Source organism: Vanessa tameamea, chromosome 18 (genome assembly GCF_037043105.1).
Source record: "Vanessa tameamea isolate UH-Manoa-2023 chromosome 18, ilVanTame1 primary haplotype, whole genome shotgun sequence".
In the NCBI taxonomy this organism is placed as follows: Eukaryota; Metazoa; Arthropoda; class Insecta; order Lepidoptera; family Nymphalidae; genus Vanessa; species Vanessa tameamea.
Window position 1 is genome coordinate 10,061,220 of NC_087326.1, and position 16,902 is coordinate 10,078,121.

General features: G+C 33.0%; 1 protein-coding gene and 1 non-coding gene across 2 annotated transcripts; both read right to left on the reverse strand.

Annotated features, from left to right (window-relative positions):
- Nucleotides 1–239: 239 nt before the first annotated feature.
- On the reverse strand, nt 240–12,201 carry LOC113398957 (mucin-2-like). Its single transcript, XM_064217774.1, has 3 exons — nt 12,157–12,201; nt 11,078–11,810; nt 240–4,966 (listed from the first exon to the last, which is right to left on the reverse strand). The coding sequence occupies exons 1-3, from the start codon at nt 12,163–12,165 to the stop codon at nt 387–389; spliced, it is 5,322 nt and encodes a 1,773-aa protein (XP_064073844.1). The 5' UTR covers nt 12,166–12,201; the 3' UTR covers nt 240–386.
- A 3,761-nt stretch (nt 12,202–15,962) lies between these two features.
- Nucleotides 15,963–16,034, reverse strand: Trnaw-cca (transfer RNA tryptophan (anticodon CCA)). The gene has a single exon. It is a non-coding gene; the product is annotated as a tRNA-Trp (tRNA).
- Nucleotides 16,035–16,902: the final 868 nt, after the last annotated feature.

Genomic DNA, 16,902 nt, shown 5'->3' on the forward strand with positions numbered 1-16,902 from the left:
AATATCTGCTAAATGGTACCTACACAGACGGGCTTGCTCAAAGCCCTACCACCAAGAAAAGTCTGTCTAAGACTTGTTTTTTTTTTTGTGAATATAAATATCTGCTCAAAAAAATGAAGTCATTAAATAATCACTAAGGAAGTGTTTAGGATTAAAAAAGCTTAATACTGAATACTTAATAATTAGGAGACAATGAAAAAAAACTACAATATTTTCTTTTTTTATTGTCCATTTCAAACCAATACTTTATCACTGTATTTACATAATAATTTATTACAATATATTTTACAGGAGTAATGCATTTTATCGCATTATCGATTTACTTTTCATTAATAAACACTAAAAGTCTCTAAACAATAATATTCACTAAAGTCTTAAAATTCTACTTAATAATGATATCCAGTTTTATCGAAACTGGGAGGTTTTCTTGGTCCTCCGAATTCTTCTCCTATTCCTGCGTAAGTTTGAGAACCTTTTTGTGGCTCTAGCAATGCTGATAAATTAAAATTTTGTTTTTCTTCTATCTTATTTTTTTCAGTGACTTGATCCATATTCATATTTTGAGTATTTGGATTTAAACCGCTTGCTTGGATTTCATTAGCCGATGTAGTACTTTCTGTTTTAATTCCTTTACAGCATGCGCTATAAAAAGAAAATTGCGGTGGAGAAACAGATGGTATAGTTCCTGACAAAGTTTCCTGTGTAAGTTCAGGTTGAGATGTTAAAGTATTTGTCGTTTGAGAGTTTAGACTCGATTCAGTTTGGAATGTAGCAGAAGTCGATATTGGTCCTTCAGTCGATTGAGAAGTAGTTGTTTGCTTTATTTCGAAAGTGCTTTCAACTGGAATTGTTGTCAGTTCTCCAATTGGTTGCATTTGGATTTTATGATCAAATTGCTTGTGTTCACTCTCGGTTTGTTGAGGTAAACCTTGCGCAGGTTTTGTGTATTCATAAACTTCTTCTGATGTAGACGTTTGATCTGGTACTTGTGTGTTAGAGGTCATTTGGAATTGTGGTGAGCTTGAAATTATCGTTGAACCTGTGTTATAATCTAGTCCAGTCACTGCCTCATTTTGAGCCAAATTAAATTGCGTTGTAACTTTTTCGGTTACATCCTGGTTGTATTGTGTGCTGGGTTGCGTATTGAATTGAGGCTGTTGAGTTTGTTGTCCAAATTGCATAGTAATTTCCTTTTCGATAATAGGCATGGTTTGAGGACCCATGTTGGTTTGGATTCCAAATTGTTGGCTGGCAGGGCTCAATGGTCCATTGTTAACATTCTGAGGCGTGATAAAGCTTTCTGTGGGCTTCTTGTAGTCATATATTTCCCCAAACTGGGTTGCTCCAGGTGGAGTTTCAGTTTGTGTCGTACTGGGAATTAATGTCGATGGTTGACTAAATGTCGTTGACATTTGATGGCTAGGTGCTTGGAAATGAGAAATAGTGGTCTGTTTTCTGTCCATACTTCCTTGATATTCTTGTGTACCAGATTGTGTTACCTCATCAGTAACAGTCGGTTGAACGAATGAGGTAGATAAACTGTATTGCTTATCTGGATTTTGTGTATTAAATCCATCAAATGTAGATTGATCTACATTTGAAATTAATGTCGATGGCTTGTAAGTATATTGAGTGACAGTTTGTTGAAATTGTGGCAATGTAGTTGCTTTGTTGGTATAACTTTCTTGATTAAATTGTGTACTAGACTGTGTACCAAGCATTTGACTGATTGACGTAAACTGAGTTTGCTCATTCATTTCAGGGGTAGTTTGAGATGCACCTGGGATCGATGTCGATGGTTGGTAATTTAATTGTGTTTCTGTTTGTTGATTGGTCTGCTGAAAGTGAGAAGGTGTTGTTTCCTTGATACTAAAACCATCAAATTGTGTAGTAGACTGAAGTCCAATAGTTGGATTATCCAATAAAGTTGTAGAAGTTTGACCCTCCAGTTTCTCTGTATTCAATGTATTGGTTGGTAATGTACTCGGGGATAACGTTGAAGGTTTGTAATTTGATATTGCTATTCCAGGACTTGTGTGTTGTTGAAATTGAGAAATAGTATACTCATTACTATTTAAACCTTGTTGAGCCACGGTAGAAGATATAGTAGCTGGTTGTGTGCCAAATTGTACGGACTGTTCAGTTGGGTTCGGGATATCGTGTTGATTAAATCTATTGAATATTGTTTGTGGTGTTTCAGATTCTCCCTGAATAGTATTCTGATCCATAGATAGGCTTGAGCCTTCTTGACTAAATTGTGAACTAGATACTGTGAATTGAGGTCTTTCTGTCTTAATACTCAATTCACCGCCTTCTTTTTCAGTTTGTGATGGTAATTCTTGAGCTGGCTTATTATATTGATATATTTCATTGGTATATTGTTGATTACTGATTTTATTTAAATCATTATTCATTTTATCTTTTACTGATAGTTGACTATCAGTATATTCATTTTGAGTGTCTGATAATGTAGATACAACTTCTGCAGTTTCAGTTGCAGATGTAGTACTCGGTTGAGGAAATGAAGACTGGCTTGGTGTACTAAGTTCAGATTGTTGAAAAGGTTCTTTAAATCCTGATGAATCAGTAGAGATAACCGAAGGAAAATTTGATATAGAAGCCTGTGTTATACCATTGAAAGCTTGTAAAGTACTTTTTTCAGGTTCATTTTCTCGTAGAGTTGTATACGATGAAATATTTGGTATTATAGTGGAAGGGATAGGAGAGTTATTGAAAGTAGATTGAGTTAGATATTGAGTAGTTGAAGTTGAATCTTGAGGTGTTAAAGACTGCGTAGCTTTATCAAATTGAAGAGATGGCAATCCACTAGGAACATTATTTGATTGTATTATAGGTGTATTAAACGCTATAGAGGGTTGGTTGTAAATGTAGGAATGATCAGCGGCCTGTGTTTGGCTATTGAAATTATTTGACTGACTATTATAAGTGGGCGCCTGAGTAATCGTTGAAACTTCAGTTTCACCTTGGCGATTTGATACAAATATAGCTTGTGTTACTTGAGGTGTACTATTTTGTGAGAATTGAGTCGTTTGTGTGTTATCAAAACTTAGAGAAGTACTTTGGGGACTAGTGTCAAAGGAAGAGGTACTAAAGCCCAAAAAAATATTTCCACTGATTGTTGACGGAGGTTGAGTTGGAAATTGTTGTTTGTTTGAACCAGTTGGTCCTGAAAATTTCGAGGACTGACTATCTGTCATAGTAAAGTCTGGCACCGTTGTAGTATTCAGTAACTCAGTCTTTCCGAAATCAAGTAAAGTGGAAAGTTCTCCAGTTTTAGAAGCTTCGAAAGGAGTAGTTAATGTTATCTGAGGTTGAGATGTTGGTACAACGGAAGGAAACGATGTATCAACATTAGAGATAGGTATATGAGTATACTGGGCTTGTTCTATGATGTTACCATTAAGATTGAAAGATCCAGAAGGAGCAGTACTTAATTGAGTTGTTGGTAAACGAATATTTGGATTAGTCACTGTTAAGTTCGGAACAGTTGTAGTATTCAAAAACTCTGTATTTCTAAAATCAAATAAAGTGGTAGGCTCTCCTGTTTTCGGGGTTTCGAAAGGGGTAGTCAGTGTAATCTGAGGTTGTACTGTTGGTATAACTGACGACAAAGATGAATTATAAATAGCGATAGGTACGTGAGTATACTGAGGTTGTCCAAAGGTATTTACACTAGGATTGAAAGATCCAGAAGATATAGTTGGAGGATTTAATAATTCAGTTTTTCCGTTATCAAGTAAAGTGAAAGGGTCTTCTGTTTTCGGGGTTTCGAAAGGGGTAGTCAGTGTAATCTGAGGTTGTACTGTTGGTATAACTGACGACAAAGATGAATTATAACTAGCGATAGGTACGTGAGTATACTGAGGTTGTCCAAAGGTATTTACACTAGGATTGAAAGATCCAGAAGAGATAGTTGGATGATTTAATAATTCAGTTTTTCCGTTATCAAGTAAAGTGGAAGGGTCTCTTATTTTCGGGGTTTCGAAAGGAGAAGTTAATATAATTTGAGACTGTACTGTTGGCCCAACTGACGAAAAAGATGTATCAAAACTAGAGCTAGGTAAGTTTGTATATTGAGATTGCACAATGGTATTTACGTTTGGATTAAAAGATCCAGACGTAGAAAGGAATTGCTGTGATTGAGCTTGAGATGTAGAAGAAGAAGACGCTGAAGCAAATGATTGGCTAAAAGATTCTTGAGTCAATATCGGCTTATTATTATTGGATGCTATCATTGATTGTTGCATAATTTTTGGATTTTGATTCATAAAGTTACTTGCACCAGAATTTTCTGGTAATGGTTTATTATGAGGCTGACTAGACATAGATGGACTAACATTTTTATCATTAATAAAACTACTCATGGATCCTTGATTGTTAACATCGTTTGAAGGAAATGAACTTATATGTGAGTTAAAAGCAGGTTGTGAAGTTATTCCAGGTGATATATCAAAAGAACTTGGTCTCATAATATTAAATTGAGGCTTGCTAAATTGACCTTGTGCTGGTAAGTTTTGCTGTAAATTCGGTTGTGGAATGCCGAAACTATCTTTATTACCTCCGACAAGGAATGTACTATCAAACTGAACTCTATTAGGGGGCAAATATTCATTTCTCGAACCGAATCTATCGTAAATCAATTTATTATTATGCTCGATATTCGGCAAGGTATTTCTATTATTCATGATATTAAAATGATTAGCGCCACTGTATTTAAAAGGCTCTGAATTAAATTTACCCTTGGAAGAATCATGAATGAAACCAAATTGTCCATTAAAATTTGATGTCACAAATGCTTGGTGGTTTTGATTAATGAAGGTCCCGCTGCCATCAGAGGATCCAGGTCGTTCGCCGAATTTATTCGATTGTCTATCATTATATTCGCCATTAGCGTCGCTTTTTGTGTAATAGCCGCCATCATTGTACTTCTTAGCGTCATAAGAGCCTGTAAATAAAAAACGAAAGTTGTAAGTCATTTGTCAACGCCTTTGTCTAAGCCATTTATCAGTCGGCAATACATTTATCAAGCTATACAATCGGCTTAAATGTAATCCTAAGTGATGTTCGAACGGATTTTTTTAGAACAATTCAGTGAAAAGGCTTTATTGTTTGTTAAAATATTATATTAATAGGTATAGATTATTTTTTTAAAATAATAAATATATAGGTCATATTTAATGCTTAAATAATTCGTATAGACGAATATAAAACGCAAAATGTTTTTCGCAAGTAAAATATATATGGAAAAGGATCAAGGAAAGTGACTTTTGTTTAGTTTTTGACGTTCAAAATAATGTTCTATTTTCAAAAAATATCTTTTTTTTAAGATTGTAATAATTATGGGCAATGTTCCAATGCCGCGTACAATAGAGAACAGGCGTAGGAGATAAGTCGATTTTAAATGTTGCACCTTTTACTGATAATATACCACAGATTCTTTATTTATGATATTTTTTTCTGTTAGTTTGTCGTTAAAAAACACTTAAAATAAATACAAAAGGTCAACGTTCGTAAAAAATATTAAAACTAGGTGAACTCTACATACGTACCCAACATATAATTACATATTTTTAAATAGTTTTATATTTTTGGTTTTCAACTCCGTCCACAATCGAAGGCGTGCTTAAAATAGAAACACGGAAACAAAAATTATCTTGGTTGACTTTTATTACAAATCGCGTTTTAAAAGTGATGCCTAAAAGCACTTGTTTTACTATATACGAAAGATCAAAGCGATCACTACAAGGTTATAGAGACCGACAACTTTCAAATGAACGTCGTTTAAAGTTTATATGTAATAAATAATAACAATTTTATATTTTGCCTTAAAAAAATAGACGACATTATTTGATACAAAATAATACAGATTCAAAAAAAAAAAACACGGCTGTCACGAGACACTCGACGGTTGCGAACATAGAAATTAAAAACTATTTGTGATAAAATAAAAACCAATAAATAAAACATAAAGTTTAATTCCTATTATTATAATAATATATAGCAACGAAGTATAATAAAGTATAACATATGCGTCACGTTCACATGAGGGAGTAGAGAGGGGTGGCATAGAGGTGGCTCTACTTGTACTCCCAAATCTTGACAATAGATGTACCATCAATTAAAAAATACGCAGGTGTTAATGTTCGTTCATTTTCATACATGTAATTGCAATTAAATTTTACACCTAACGTAACTTGTGTGAGGGAATTACTACCGTATTTATTTCAGACTTTTTTTCGACATAATTGATATTACTAACTAAACTAGGTAATTACACAATTGATTATGTATTTATGTTGATCTTATGACTATACAAAAGCACTTGAGTCTAATTGAAGTACTAAAATAAAGTATTGTATTTTGTTTTTTTTTTTTTATTTTATACAAAGTTTCGATAATTATATTATGAATGTTGTAAATAATGCCGAGATAGTCCAGCCGTTGGAACACTTGAATCTTAGCCGAATATTGCGTGTGTAGGTACGTAATTTAAACAGTCTAACAAGGAATGTGATATAAATGAAATAATTTTAATCCCATTTCTGTGTTACTCTACGGGTGAATGGAATGGTGGTGAATCTTCTTCACCATGTTAGAGATGAATTCTGAACACAAATAGTCACGAATCGTCAGTTATATTTGCCCACGTTTTAAGCTACAGAATCTTGGTTCTTTCAGATTTATTCTGACCTAGTTGTCGAGTGCATATTAGTAGGAGCAATCGTAGGTTTTAGATGTAAAAAGTAGCCTGTTTTCTTTCTTGGGATTTAAGTTTTTTTCATACCAAATTTCATCAAATTCAGTTCAGTCCTTTAGCTGCGATAGCGTAACAAACAGAGTTACATTAGTATAGATTTTACGAATATTATAAAGAGATATAATTAAGTATTATTTGTCCAAATTAACACAACAATTATTATATATTCTGAAAGAACCAACTCGAAGACATAGCAATCAATCATGTTCTAAAATATACAAACATATATATGGGGGGGGGGGGACTGGTTACAACTCAACGAGGAACAATAATTCACATAATATTTGTATATAATTTTTATTACATAGGATTTATTAATTAAAAGGTAAATAACCTAATCTATTATACTAGTAACAACACGGGATATTATATAAAGTCAATTTGCAGCATATTATGAGTTTACTTATACATCATGCATAATAACAGGGCGCTAATTCTACTAACTATTTCTCAAATAGCAATCGAATCGAAAAGTAATCGTCGCCGTTCCATTTTCCTATTCTACTAAAAAAATCAGAATCAAAGTATACTTTATTTTACATTTTACAAGCACTTCTGAATCGTCATTTAAAAACTATATTAATCCATACCATCGGTTCGGAATGTAGTTTCTACAGAGAAGAACCGGAAACAAACTCAGTAGTTTTACTCTTTTTCAACATTTAAAAAAACAAAGTTATGTTAGTTGAAATCAATTGTATATGTATATAATACATCCTGTCTGGAAGTCAACAAGAATTAACTCCACGCTTTTTTTTTCAGATGATTTGAATTTATTAATCGGCAAAGTTAAATATATTTGCGGAATTTTATTATAGAAACGGATACCTTGCCCCAAGAAGGATTTATTGACTTTGCGGAGACGGAAACTTGGCGTGTGAGTATTTTGTTACTTGTTAAAAACATACCGAAGGGAGTCTAAGACAACGATCGAGTTGCGGTTCATTCGAAATTGTCTCGGAATATAAATCGTATCATAATCCAGATAAATAAGTAGAATTTATCGTCAGTTACGTTTAAACTGAAGTTTGATCGGAATAGAATCGCGAACGTATCATGATCGTTAAAAGTTAGTAGAATTAGCCCCCAGTACAGGCGAATTAAGCTATTAAGCTATTTTCTAATTTAACTACTAATTACACTATATAGTAATTATTATTACAGAGTCCTGTGGCATAGAACCTACTCATACATAGCCTTCTTGCGTACTAATCAAAAAAAAATAAAGACAATGACATTAAGACGTAGACAATTTTACAAATTTTTACTAATTCCATAATTATTGTCTATAAAATCATCTCGGGACGGGATAATGAATAATAATAATAACTATTACACTTTGTATCTTTAAAGGAATTATTATTAATCTATAGACCATTCCACGAGTCGAACTCCAAGAGAACAAAATGTACGTATTCGACCTTATTGGTCGATACGTGCGGCTATAGACAAGCAAGACTAATCCGGCATGTAATACAATCCTAAGATGTTTTGGTCAATGAAGGACATACGCGTTGATCAATGTGCACAAGGGCAATATGCTTTGGAAGCTCGTTTCGTGGAATAGAGTATAAGCCCTTATACGAACCTGTACGAACCATTCGGCTCGGAAAGAGTTCTTTCCTGATCCCATGACACCTCATAAACAAGATAAATTCAGTAATTCGAACAATATTTCGTTGGAATGGGAAAAAACAATTTCATACAACAACATTGCTATTAATAGTTATCAAATCGACTGATCATGTTTTAATTATCAGGTACTAATTGAATGTATTAAATTATTGTTATTATTTAATGAACAACAGCACCTGAACCCCCTTTTGTATGTCACTTATTACTCTATGTTAGTGTTGCATATCGATAGTCAACTATCGATAGTATTGCAAAACCATTACTTTTAACCTAAACAAATACTTGTTTACAATAATAAGGTTGATGTCAAAACGAAAAATTATAATTTGTTATTCGTTTAAAATGATTTTTTCCATACACGACAGGACCGGATATTGTGCGTCGAGAGAAGTTAGTTTAAACGAAAAAAATACTGTCGTATAAATTGCTGTATATGTCGTATAAGATATTCATTATTAAACTGTAAATATTATAGTATGTATTGATGTAGAGCAAAAGTACTAGCAATTATTTTTAAAGCAAACTGTAGATAAAGTCAAGGTGATTTTTAAATTTATGACCATCGATAATATATTTGTTGTTTTTTCCACGTAATATAATATTGTACGTGTATTTAAAAAGAGTATCGGCTGGTCTTGCTTACGAATGTTACTATTGTTTAAAGCGTAATTCAAAAACGACTCGAAGCTTAAACGTCTAAGAAGCATGCTGTTTTATAACAAGGATTCTCTAAATATAGAAACGCGGAAAAAACCAATGATGGACGCGATTCAGAAACCTTTTTTTTTACTATATAGATCGACATCGCCCATTTACGCTGTAACAAATAATGAGCATTCCTTACAACACCATCGGAACTCAGATGTGTGTCCCAGTTATTGTACTGGCTCATTCTAATCAAAACGGAACACAACAAAGTTTCGCGGTAGAAAAACAACGTTTTAAATTTTACAGGTCTTAAAATTGACATCCAATCAAATCAAAATAAATTGTATTCGAGTAGACCTCAAAAATAATTTCTAAATATTTATTTTACGAGATGAAATTAAATGTCAAAACTATCAGCAATTGAGAACATTGATTACCGAGGAGTACCGTCAAGGAAGGTCGGTGTGTTGTTATTAGTACTATAAATCTTTACTAATTTATTATAAAGGCTTAATTACTAAACTGATCACTTTGAAATTTCGCATACACTTCGACAAGGATACGTAAAACATAGACAAAAACTGATATACGGTATTTAACACCTGGACACCATAAACAAAACTAGGTGTTTTAAAAATCATAAATTCAATGCGTATGACAAATTGCATCAACAATAAAAAAAATCAAGTCCATGAATATAATTCAATTATTTGAATCGATTGGCCTTCTAGGGGTGATATTTAAAATATATAAATTTTGTTATAAAATTACACTTGGTTTCGTTTTTAAGTGTATCAATAAATCGATATCGATAAATTTATTGACGATATAATCGAATTGAAATCGATATTAATAAAATTTAAATCATAGATTCGTGATGGATGATATAATTACTCTTTTTGTAATCGAAAGGTTTTGATATGAACATAATGCTTTAATTTAATGAACAAATACACGTAATAACTTAGGTTCTTCTGTGTAATTGATTCGTTTTAAAAATTAAGGGTATGCACTTCATTTGAACTTTCGATCTTCGTGTAAGGTCCACTTTGCTTATTTAAAAGAACATTCACTAAACGATATAGGCTTATATATATATAATTTATGCTATAGTTAGGTGAATGGGACACCATGGATGGTACGTGGTCACCACAGCTATAGACAGCAGGTAGAATATATAAGTGGTTGGTACCAAGAAGGACTTTCACAAGGCGTAAAATATTCAGTATCCTCTTTTTCCCAATAAAATGAACCTTTCGAATTGATAACTTCACATGCAATTGAACCCAATAGCTTCACGTTTCAAGCGTGCTTGTAAATCCCTTATTTAATCGTACTAATACTATGAATGAGAACGTTTGAATGGATGAATGTTTGTGACTCAATCACGCAGGTGCAAGGGACGCGGGGCATAACATCTGTTCTTAAGGTTGGTGCGCATTACGTGCGGTGTAAGGAATGGTTAAACTTTCTTACGGCATTCATTTCATGTTTTTAACTATAATCTATACTAATATTTTAAATGCGAAATTGAACCTTTCCATCTGTCTGTCTATCTGTCTACCTGACGACTAACCGCAAAACAACTATATCTTTTCTTGTCTTGTCTCTAACTAACATGACTGTATTTTTATATGTTCAAAAAGAGTAACTACTGAGTTTCTTGCCGGTTCTCCTCGTTAGAATCTACATTCCGAACCGGTGGTAGCTTTACTTTAAATAGTTTGTTAAATGACGATTCAAAAGTGCTTGTAAAAGCCTGCTTGAATAAAGTATATTTTGATTTGATTTGTATATAAAAGTATTATTTTAGTTTTTAACAAGTTAGATTTAAATGTATTAAAAAGCAACACTGAAATTACTCGGAATCTTATTAAAGGAACTCTTTAATGAAACCCAGGAAGGACCTTTCGTAGTCGAAGACTTAAATCTACTAACTATATTAAAATACATTAATTACAGTTTTTCGTTTTAATTTAGTCAACCTATGAAAAAAATATTAAGTCATTAACTCACCATCATCAATGATTCCAGCAGCCTCGTCCTTAGCATTTTGTTCCAAGGATTTCAAGATTGCCAATGGAATTGGTGGTGGAGTCGGCAAATGGCTTCCTTGTGGTCGAAAACCATGTTCATCTGCTGTATATGATACACTATAAACACGTCCGTCGTCACCAGTGTAAGAATAACCTCCTTGCACCTTAACTCCATTGGTGGCTACACCACTTCCTGATGCCTTGATGCCATTATTTGTTTCAAAACCATAATTAAAATTGTTTAAATCTATATCGTTATGGTATTTAATAGTATCGGAAACATAATCTCTAATAATTTGTACGTTCCCTGGTTTATAGGAAGACGAAGGTTGATAAAAGGCTGACAAATCTGGCTCTTCGCCATGAACTGATCCAAAATTGGAATTATGATTCTGCTGCTGATTTGAAGTTGTTCTGAATGCAGCATCCCCAACCTTCGAATCTGTAGACCCATAGGTATCTCTTGATTCACCCAATCCACTTTGCTTGCTCGATGCTCTAGTTGCAGCTGTTGCAACTTCAACAACAACACCTTGGTGCTCATTAACGAAGCTTCCAGCTGGAATAATCTGTGAAGCTTGATCGATGGCTCTGGTAAAAGGAACTTGTAAGGAGCCAGGACTACCACCAGCGAATGCAGCTGATGGCGGTGGTAGGTATGTGCGGTCTAGTTTTGCAGCACCACACGCCGCTATAAAAGCGGCTAAATAGATCTGTAAATAAAAGAAATAAAAAACAAATCAATTAAAATAAAAATTAATGTCGAAACAGATTAATTAATTCAAATTCTAGCGGGCAACACAAAAAATAAATATAAATCTATCAATGAAATTCATTGAGTGTATTGATCGAAATAAAAAACTTAATTAACAAGATAATTCAATCAATTAATTAGCCCTATCAACAACAAAAAACATAACGACATATCAACTTTCATTTAAAAAAAAAAAAAAATCGAATCTCTATAAAGTCAATAATCCACACCATTAACAAAGTATACGAGCCGCACGTATTTATAAATAGCATATTAATGTCGTTTTTTAATTGAAAAACAATTACCAAAAACATTGTACCCGACAACCAGGGATACCACTCCAGTGATAGTTTAACACGTACTGTGCTCTGAATCATCCTAGTTTTGCTTTTATACTCATACAAAACTCATCTAAAAAAAACCGTGCTCAGGACGAATAATAACAAACTTAAATTTGCTGTCGATAAAATTCGAGAACTTTATTACGTTTCTCTATTTAAACGCACGAAGGTATCATTCCGTAGTACTGATCCATTATTGGTCTGTGACGCTGGTTACTGAGACGCGTACTCCAAGTTCGGATCAAAAATGCGTTTTATATATATTTGAAGTTTTTTAATACCAACTGGTATTATTTGATGAGCTTAATCGTAAATATTTATTGTATTAGTTTCGTGATGTTTTTAGTGATTACTTAAAAAAGGGCAATTTATTTTATTGTGTCTACTGTCAATAAAATTGTGTTTTATGATTTGCTTTAATAATTCAATATTATATTTAAAAAGCGATTTGTCTCATATGAAATGTCAATAAATATTAAAATAAATTCACGAAATTAAATTAAATTAACACAAAATATATATATATGATCCTTTTCTGTGATTATTGGAACCAAAAAACATGCAATGATATTATTGTAAAATATCATTACATAATCGTTCTAGTGAGAAATATGTATATATGCCTATGTAGGTATAATTAATAAAACATAATTATTATTAATTAATTAATAATATTATATATAAATCCATTTGTCTGTACTGTGATTTGTTACTGTATTTGTTATGCTCAGTAATAGTATATTGGAAATAAATTGATTACAATACGAATACAAAAATATAATCCTTCTATTTGAGTATAATAGCTTCTGGAAATCACCATTGAGGTATCCTCAACATAAAGCGTTGTTGAGTTACAGCGAGTGATAGCTAATTTTGTACGCCACATTGCATTGTAACTTTAAACAATAGTTCTATTTTTTTTTTCATGTTTAAAAATATAATATTTTTTAATATGTACTATTTCTATATAACCTTCTCGTCAGAGGGAAGAGGAGGAGATCCAGCAGAGGGATATTTACAGAATGTTACTTTACTTTACTTTACTGTTACTATTTGTATATTTATATAAGTTGTTTCATATACTATCTGAATTCCTTTTAATTCGTCTGCATTTTGTTTTTTAATCACGAATTGTTTGATTTTTTTTATTCGTGGCGACAATAGACCACTCAGGATCGTCCTAGTCGTCCATTTCAGGGCACTAGGGGTATTATGGGGCCCATTATTATTAAAAAACCTGATCTGGTTTCCAACTAAAAATATTTATTTTAAAATTGGTTGCGGTTTTCTTAGTTGATTTGTGGGGATAAGCTTTAAATATAAAACTACATGTAACAAAATTTTCAGATTAAGAAGTTGAGGTTGTAAATTAACTTATAATTCTGCTGTAAAAGAATATTTATATTTGAAAGGGCGATGACCTTTGGCACGTAAAGCCTGAAAAACGTCATCTTTTAATGGTTAAATTAAGCTGTATTTTATTTATAGAAATAAAGAATACATTAATTTAGTATTTACTTATATTTATATAAAAAGTCAAAAATATAAAAAATACAGTATAAGCGAATATCTTCGTATATTCTTTCGGAGGCGTCGTGACAATAGGGTCCTTATGGTAGAGACGTTACTAAGACAACGATTTTGATGTTAAACTAAACTTAAAAACATAATTAAATAAAACAAAAAAAAAAAAAAATTTTTAATTAATAATAATATAACGTAGAATACTTAGTGCATCTTAAACGATGATTACGGGTTCAAACCCAGGCAAGCACCACTGATTTTTCATGTGCTTAATTTACGTTTATAATTCATCTGGTGCTCGGTGGTCTAGGATAACATCGTGAGAAAATCTGCATGTGTCTAATTTCAATGAAATTCTACCACATGTGTATCCACGAACCCGCATTGGAGCAGCGTGGTGTAATAAGCTCCAAGACAGAGACAAGCAGTGGACTAGAATATTTAGTATACGTGCTGAGCATATACAAGCATATAGAGGGCGGCGCTGGAGGAGGTATATGACGGGATAAGAGAGCCTCATATGTGGTATATAAATCGATTCAAGTCAGACTCGCACTGAGGGGTTCTGTAACCAGACAGATAGAAAAATAGACACTGATGTAACAACAAATTTAAGGTATACTTGTGCTACAAGATATTGCTACACAAATTTCATGACTCTAGGTACCCTTAGATTGCTTGTGAGTTTGTATGGGAATTGTGACATAAACGGCCATATCTTTTGTTTGCGTAGACTTAGAGGTTTGATATTTTCTCAGTTCCAAGGGATCGTAGACCGTAGGGTGTAAATACCTGTATGCGTACCTGAGAAAAAGGGTCTTGAGGGACAGAGAGTAAAACGGACAACCAAGTCATTATATAAGAAATCCTTTTTTCCTTTTGAGGTACGAAACCCATAATTTTAAATTTTTAATATATATTATGAGAATAATTAGGACGACATTAATACAAAAAGGTTGTACATATAATAGCCCGGTTGATTTACCACAGACAAGACGCTCAAGCGAAACCACAGAAAGAAACTAGTTTCCAATATTTAATCTTGACAAATATGGAGCAACGGTTGAAAAAGTCCGTGTTCCTTTCAATGTTGGACATCTCAATGCGATCATTTGTAACAACGATCTGTCTTATCTCCTGTCAAAATATTCTAAAAAGAACTTTCTCGTGGCATAATAATTGTTTCAAAGACATGGATGTGCAGAGATGGCCCAGTGGTTACATGGGAATGGGAAATAACCGTTGATTGTGACTTCGATTCGGGTAAACATCAATGAATTTTCATATGTCTTCAATTTATATAAAATAAAATAAAATACCGTTTTTTTTAATATCACCCATCAGTATAATATGTTCGCAAAGTTTCAATAACGACTGTGCTCGAATTATGACCACTAAACGAATTATATATTTGCGAACTAATGTAATGTATGTATTCTTCAAACAAATCAGTGTAGTTTATAAATAGTAGGATCCAGAAGAAATCTTTAAATAAAGTTCTATGTGATATTTTTTATTGCTTATAATATTCGCAGTACATTGCTAGTTAATATCCACTCTCACACGCCCACGTAGCAGACATACCGGCAATACACACTAAACTTTATCTATAGTCCATATAATTGGTAATTTAAATAATAGTTTTGAAGTAAAAAATTGGCTTTACAATTGAAGTGCAACAAGATATAATAATATAATTTCATATTTGACGTCTGTTCTGATGTAAAAATAATAGGTTGAGCTTTTATCGCAAATGTTTTTCCAAGTAGCTTGCTTCTTCGAAATAGCTAGGCTGACTGACAAATGGACCACCTGATGGTAAGTGGTCACCACCGCTGGTAGACATTAGCACTGTCAGATATATTAACCATTCTTTCTTCTCGCCACCAACATTGGTAACTAAGATTTTATGTAACTTGTACCTGTTGTTACATGGAGTCACTTATCCTTTAAACCGGAACACAACAATATTCAGTTTTACTACTCGTCAGTACAATATATGACGTGGTGCAACTACACAGACGAGCATGCTCAAAGTTACCAAAATAATTCTACTATTTACTACTGGCTGTATCAAAAATGCATCTGTGTAGCATTGACAAAGGCGTCACATCGTTTCGACATGAGGGCGAAAATTATGAATAAAGATCTTGAGACCCTTCTCAAGAGCTAAGGATACGCACGACATGTCAACGAAACCAGCCCTTGGTTCAGCACCTCGGAAGATAAAAAAATAATGACAAGTTTGACCCCGACGTGATTTGAACACGCAACCTTCTGATCTGGAATCAGACGCGCTACCGTTGCGCCACGGAGTCGTTACAAACTGAATCAAACTTTAGTATTGTAAGGACTTCATTGTTATAGCGTGATACAAGATTTTAAATATTTAAACATCTTTTGTCTATTTTGAGACATAGGTAGTCGGGTGAATGGGGCACGTGGTGGTAAGTGGTCACCATCGCCGAAAGGTATTAGTACTGTGGAAATTCGGCCATTCATTACATCGTCAATCTAGGCTGGCTCACACAGCGTTCAAACTGGCACACAAGTACTAAATAAAAAGTATTCCTGTTTGGCGGTAGAATATCTATTAAGTGGGTGGTACCTACGCTTGTACAAAATGAAATAACTAGCAACTACCACCAAGTAAAAGTAAAATCGGAACTAATTATTTTATGAGATAATATGCATTTAACAATTGACTACAATTATGGAACGCTCCTCTTCGTTGAATTTCCCGTTTTCTAAAACGTGGTGTTAGAAGACCAAGACCAAGGATGTCGAGTTTAATAAACAGAGAGAAGGACGATTAATATTTTCAAAAACATTATGACTTCCGTATCAATTAAAAACAAAAAAGAAAATGCAACCATTGCGAATTAAATATACACTAATATACATACGTGACTTTTGAAATGAAAGGTCGGTGTAAAATACCAAGGTCATATCTTAGTGCAACATAACATATGTAACGTCTTGAGTGAAATTCTAAAACAAAAGAATTATTTCTATTACTTACGCCTTTTTGTATTTGTTCTAAACAACAAAACGTGCTTAAATTCATATTAAAATAACTTCACACGGATCTCAAATGTAATGTACAATAAAACTCGTAAAGAATAAAATTTATTGTTATAACACGGAACCCGCTTGTGGTCTGTCCCCTTATTTATCAATTTAATA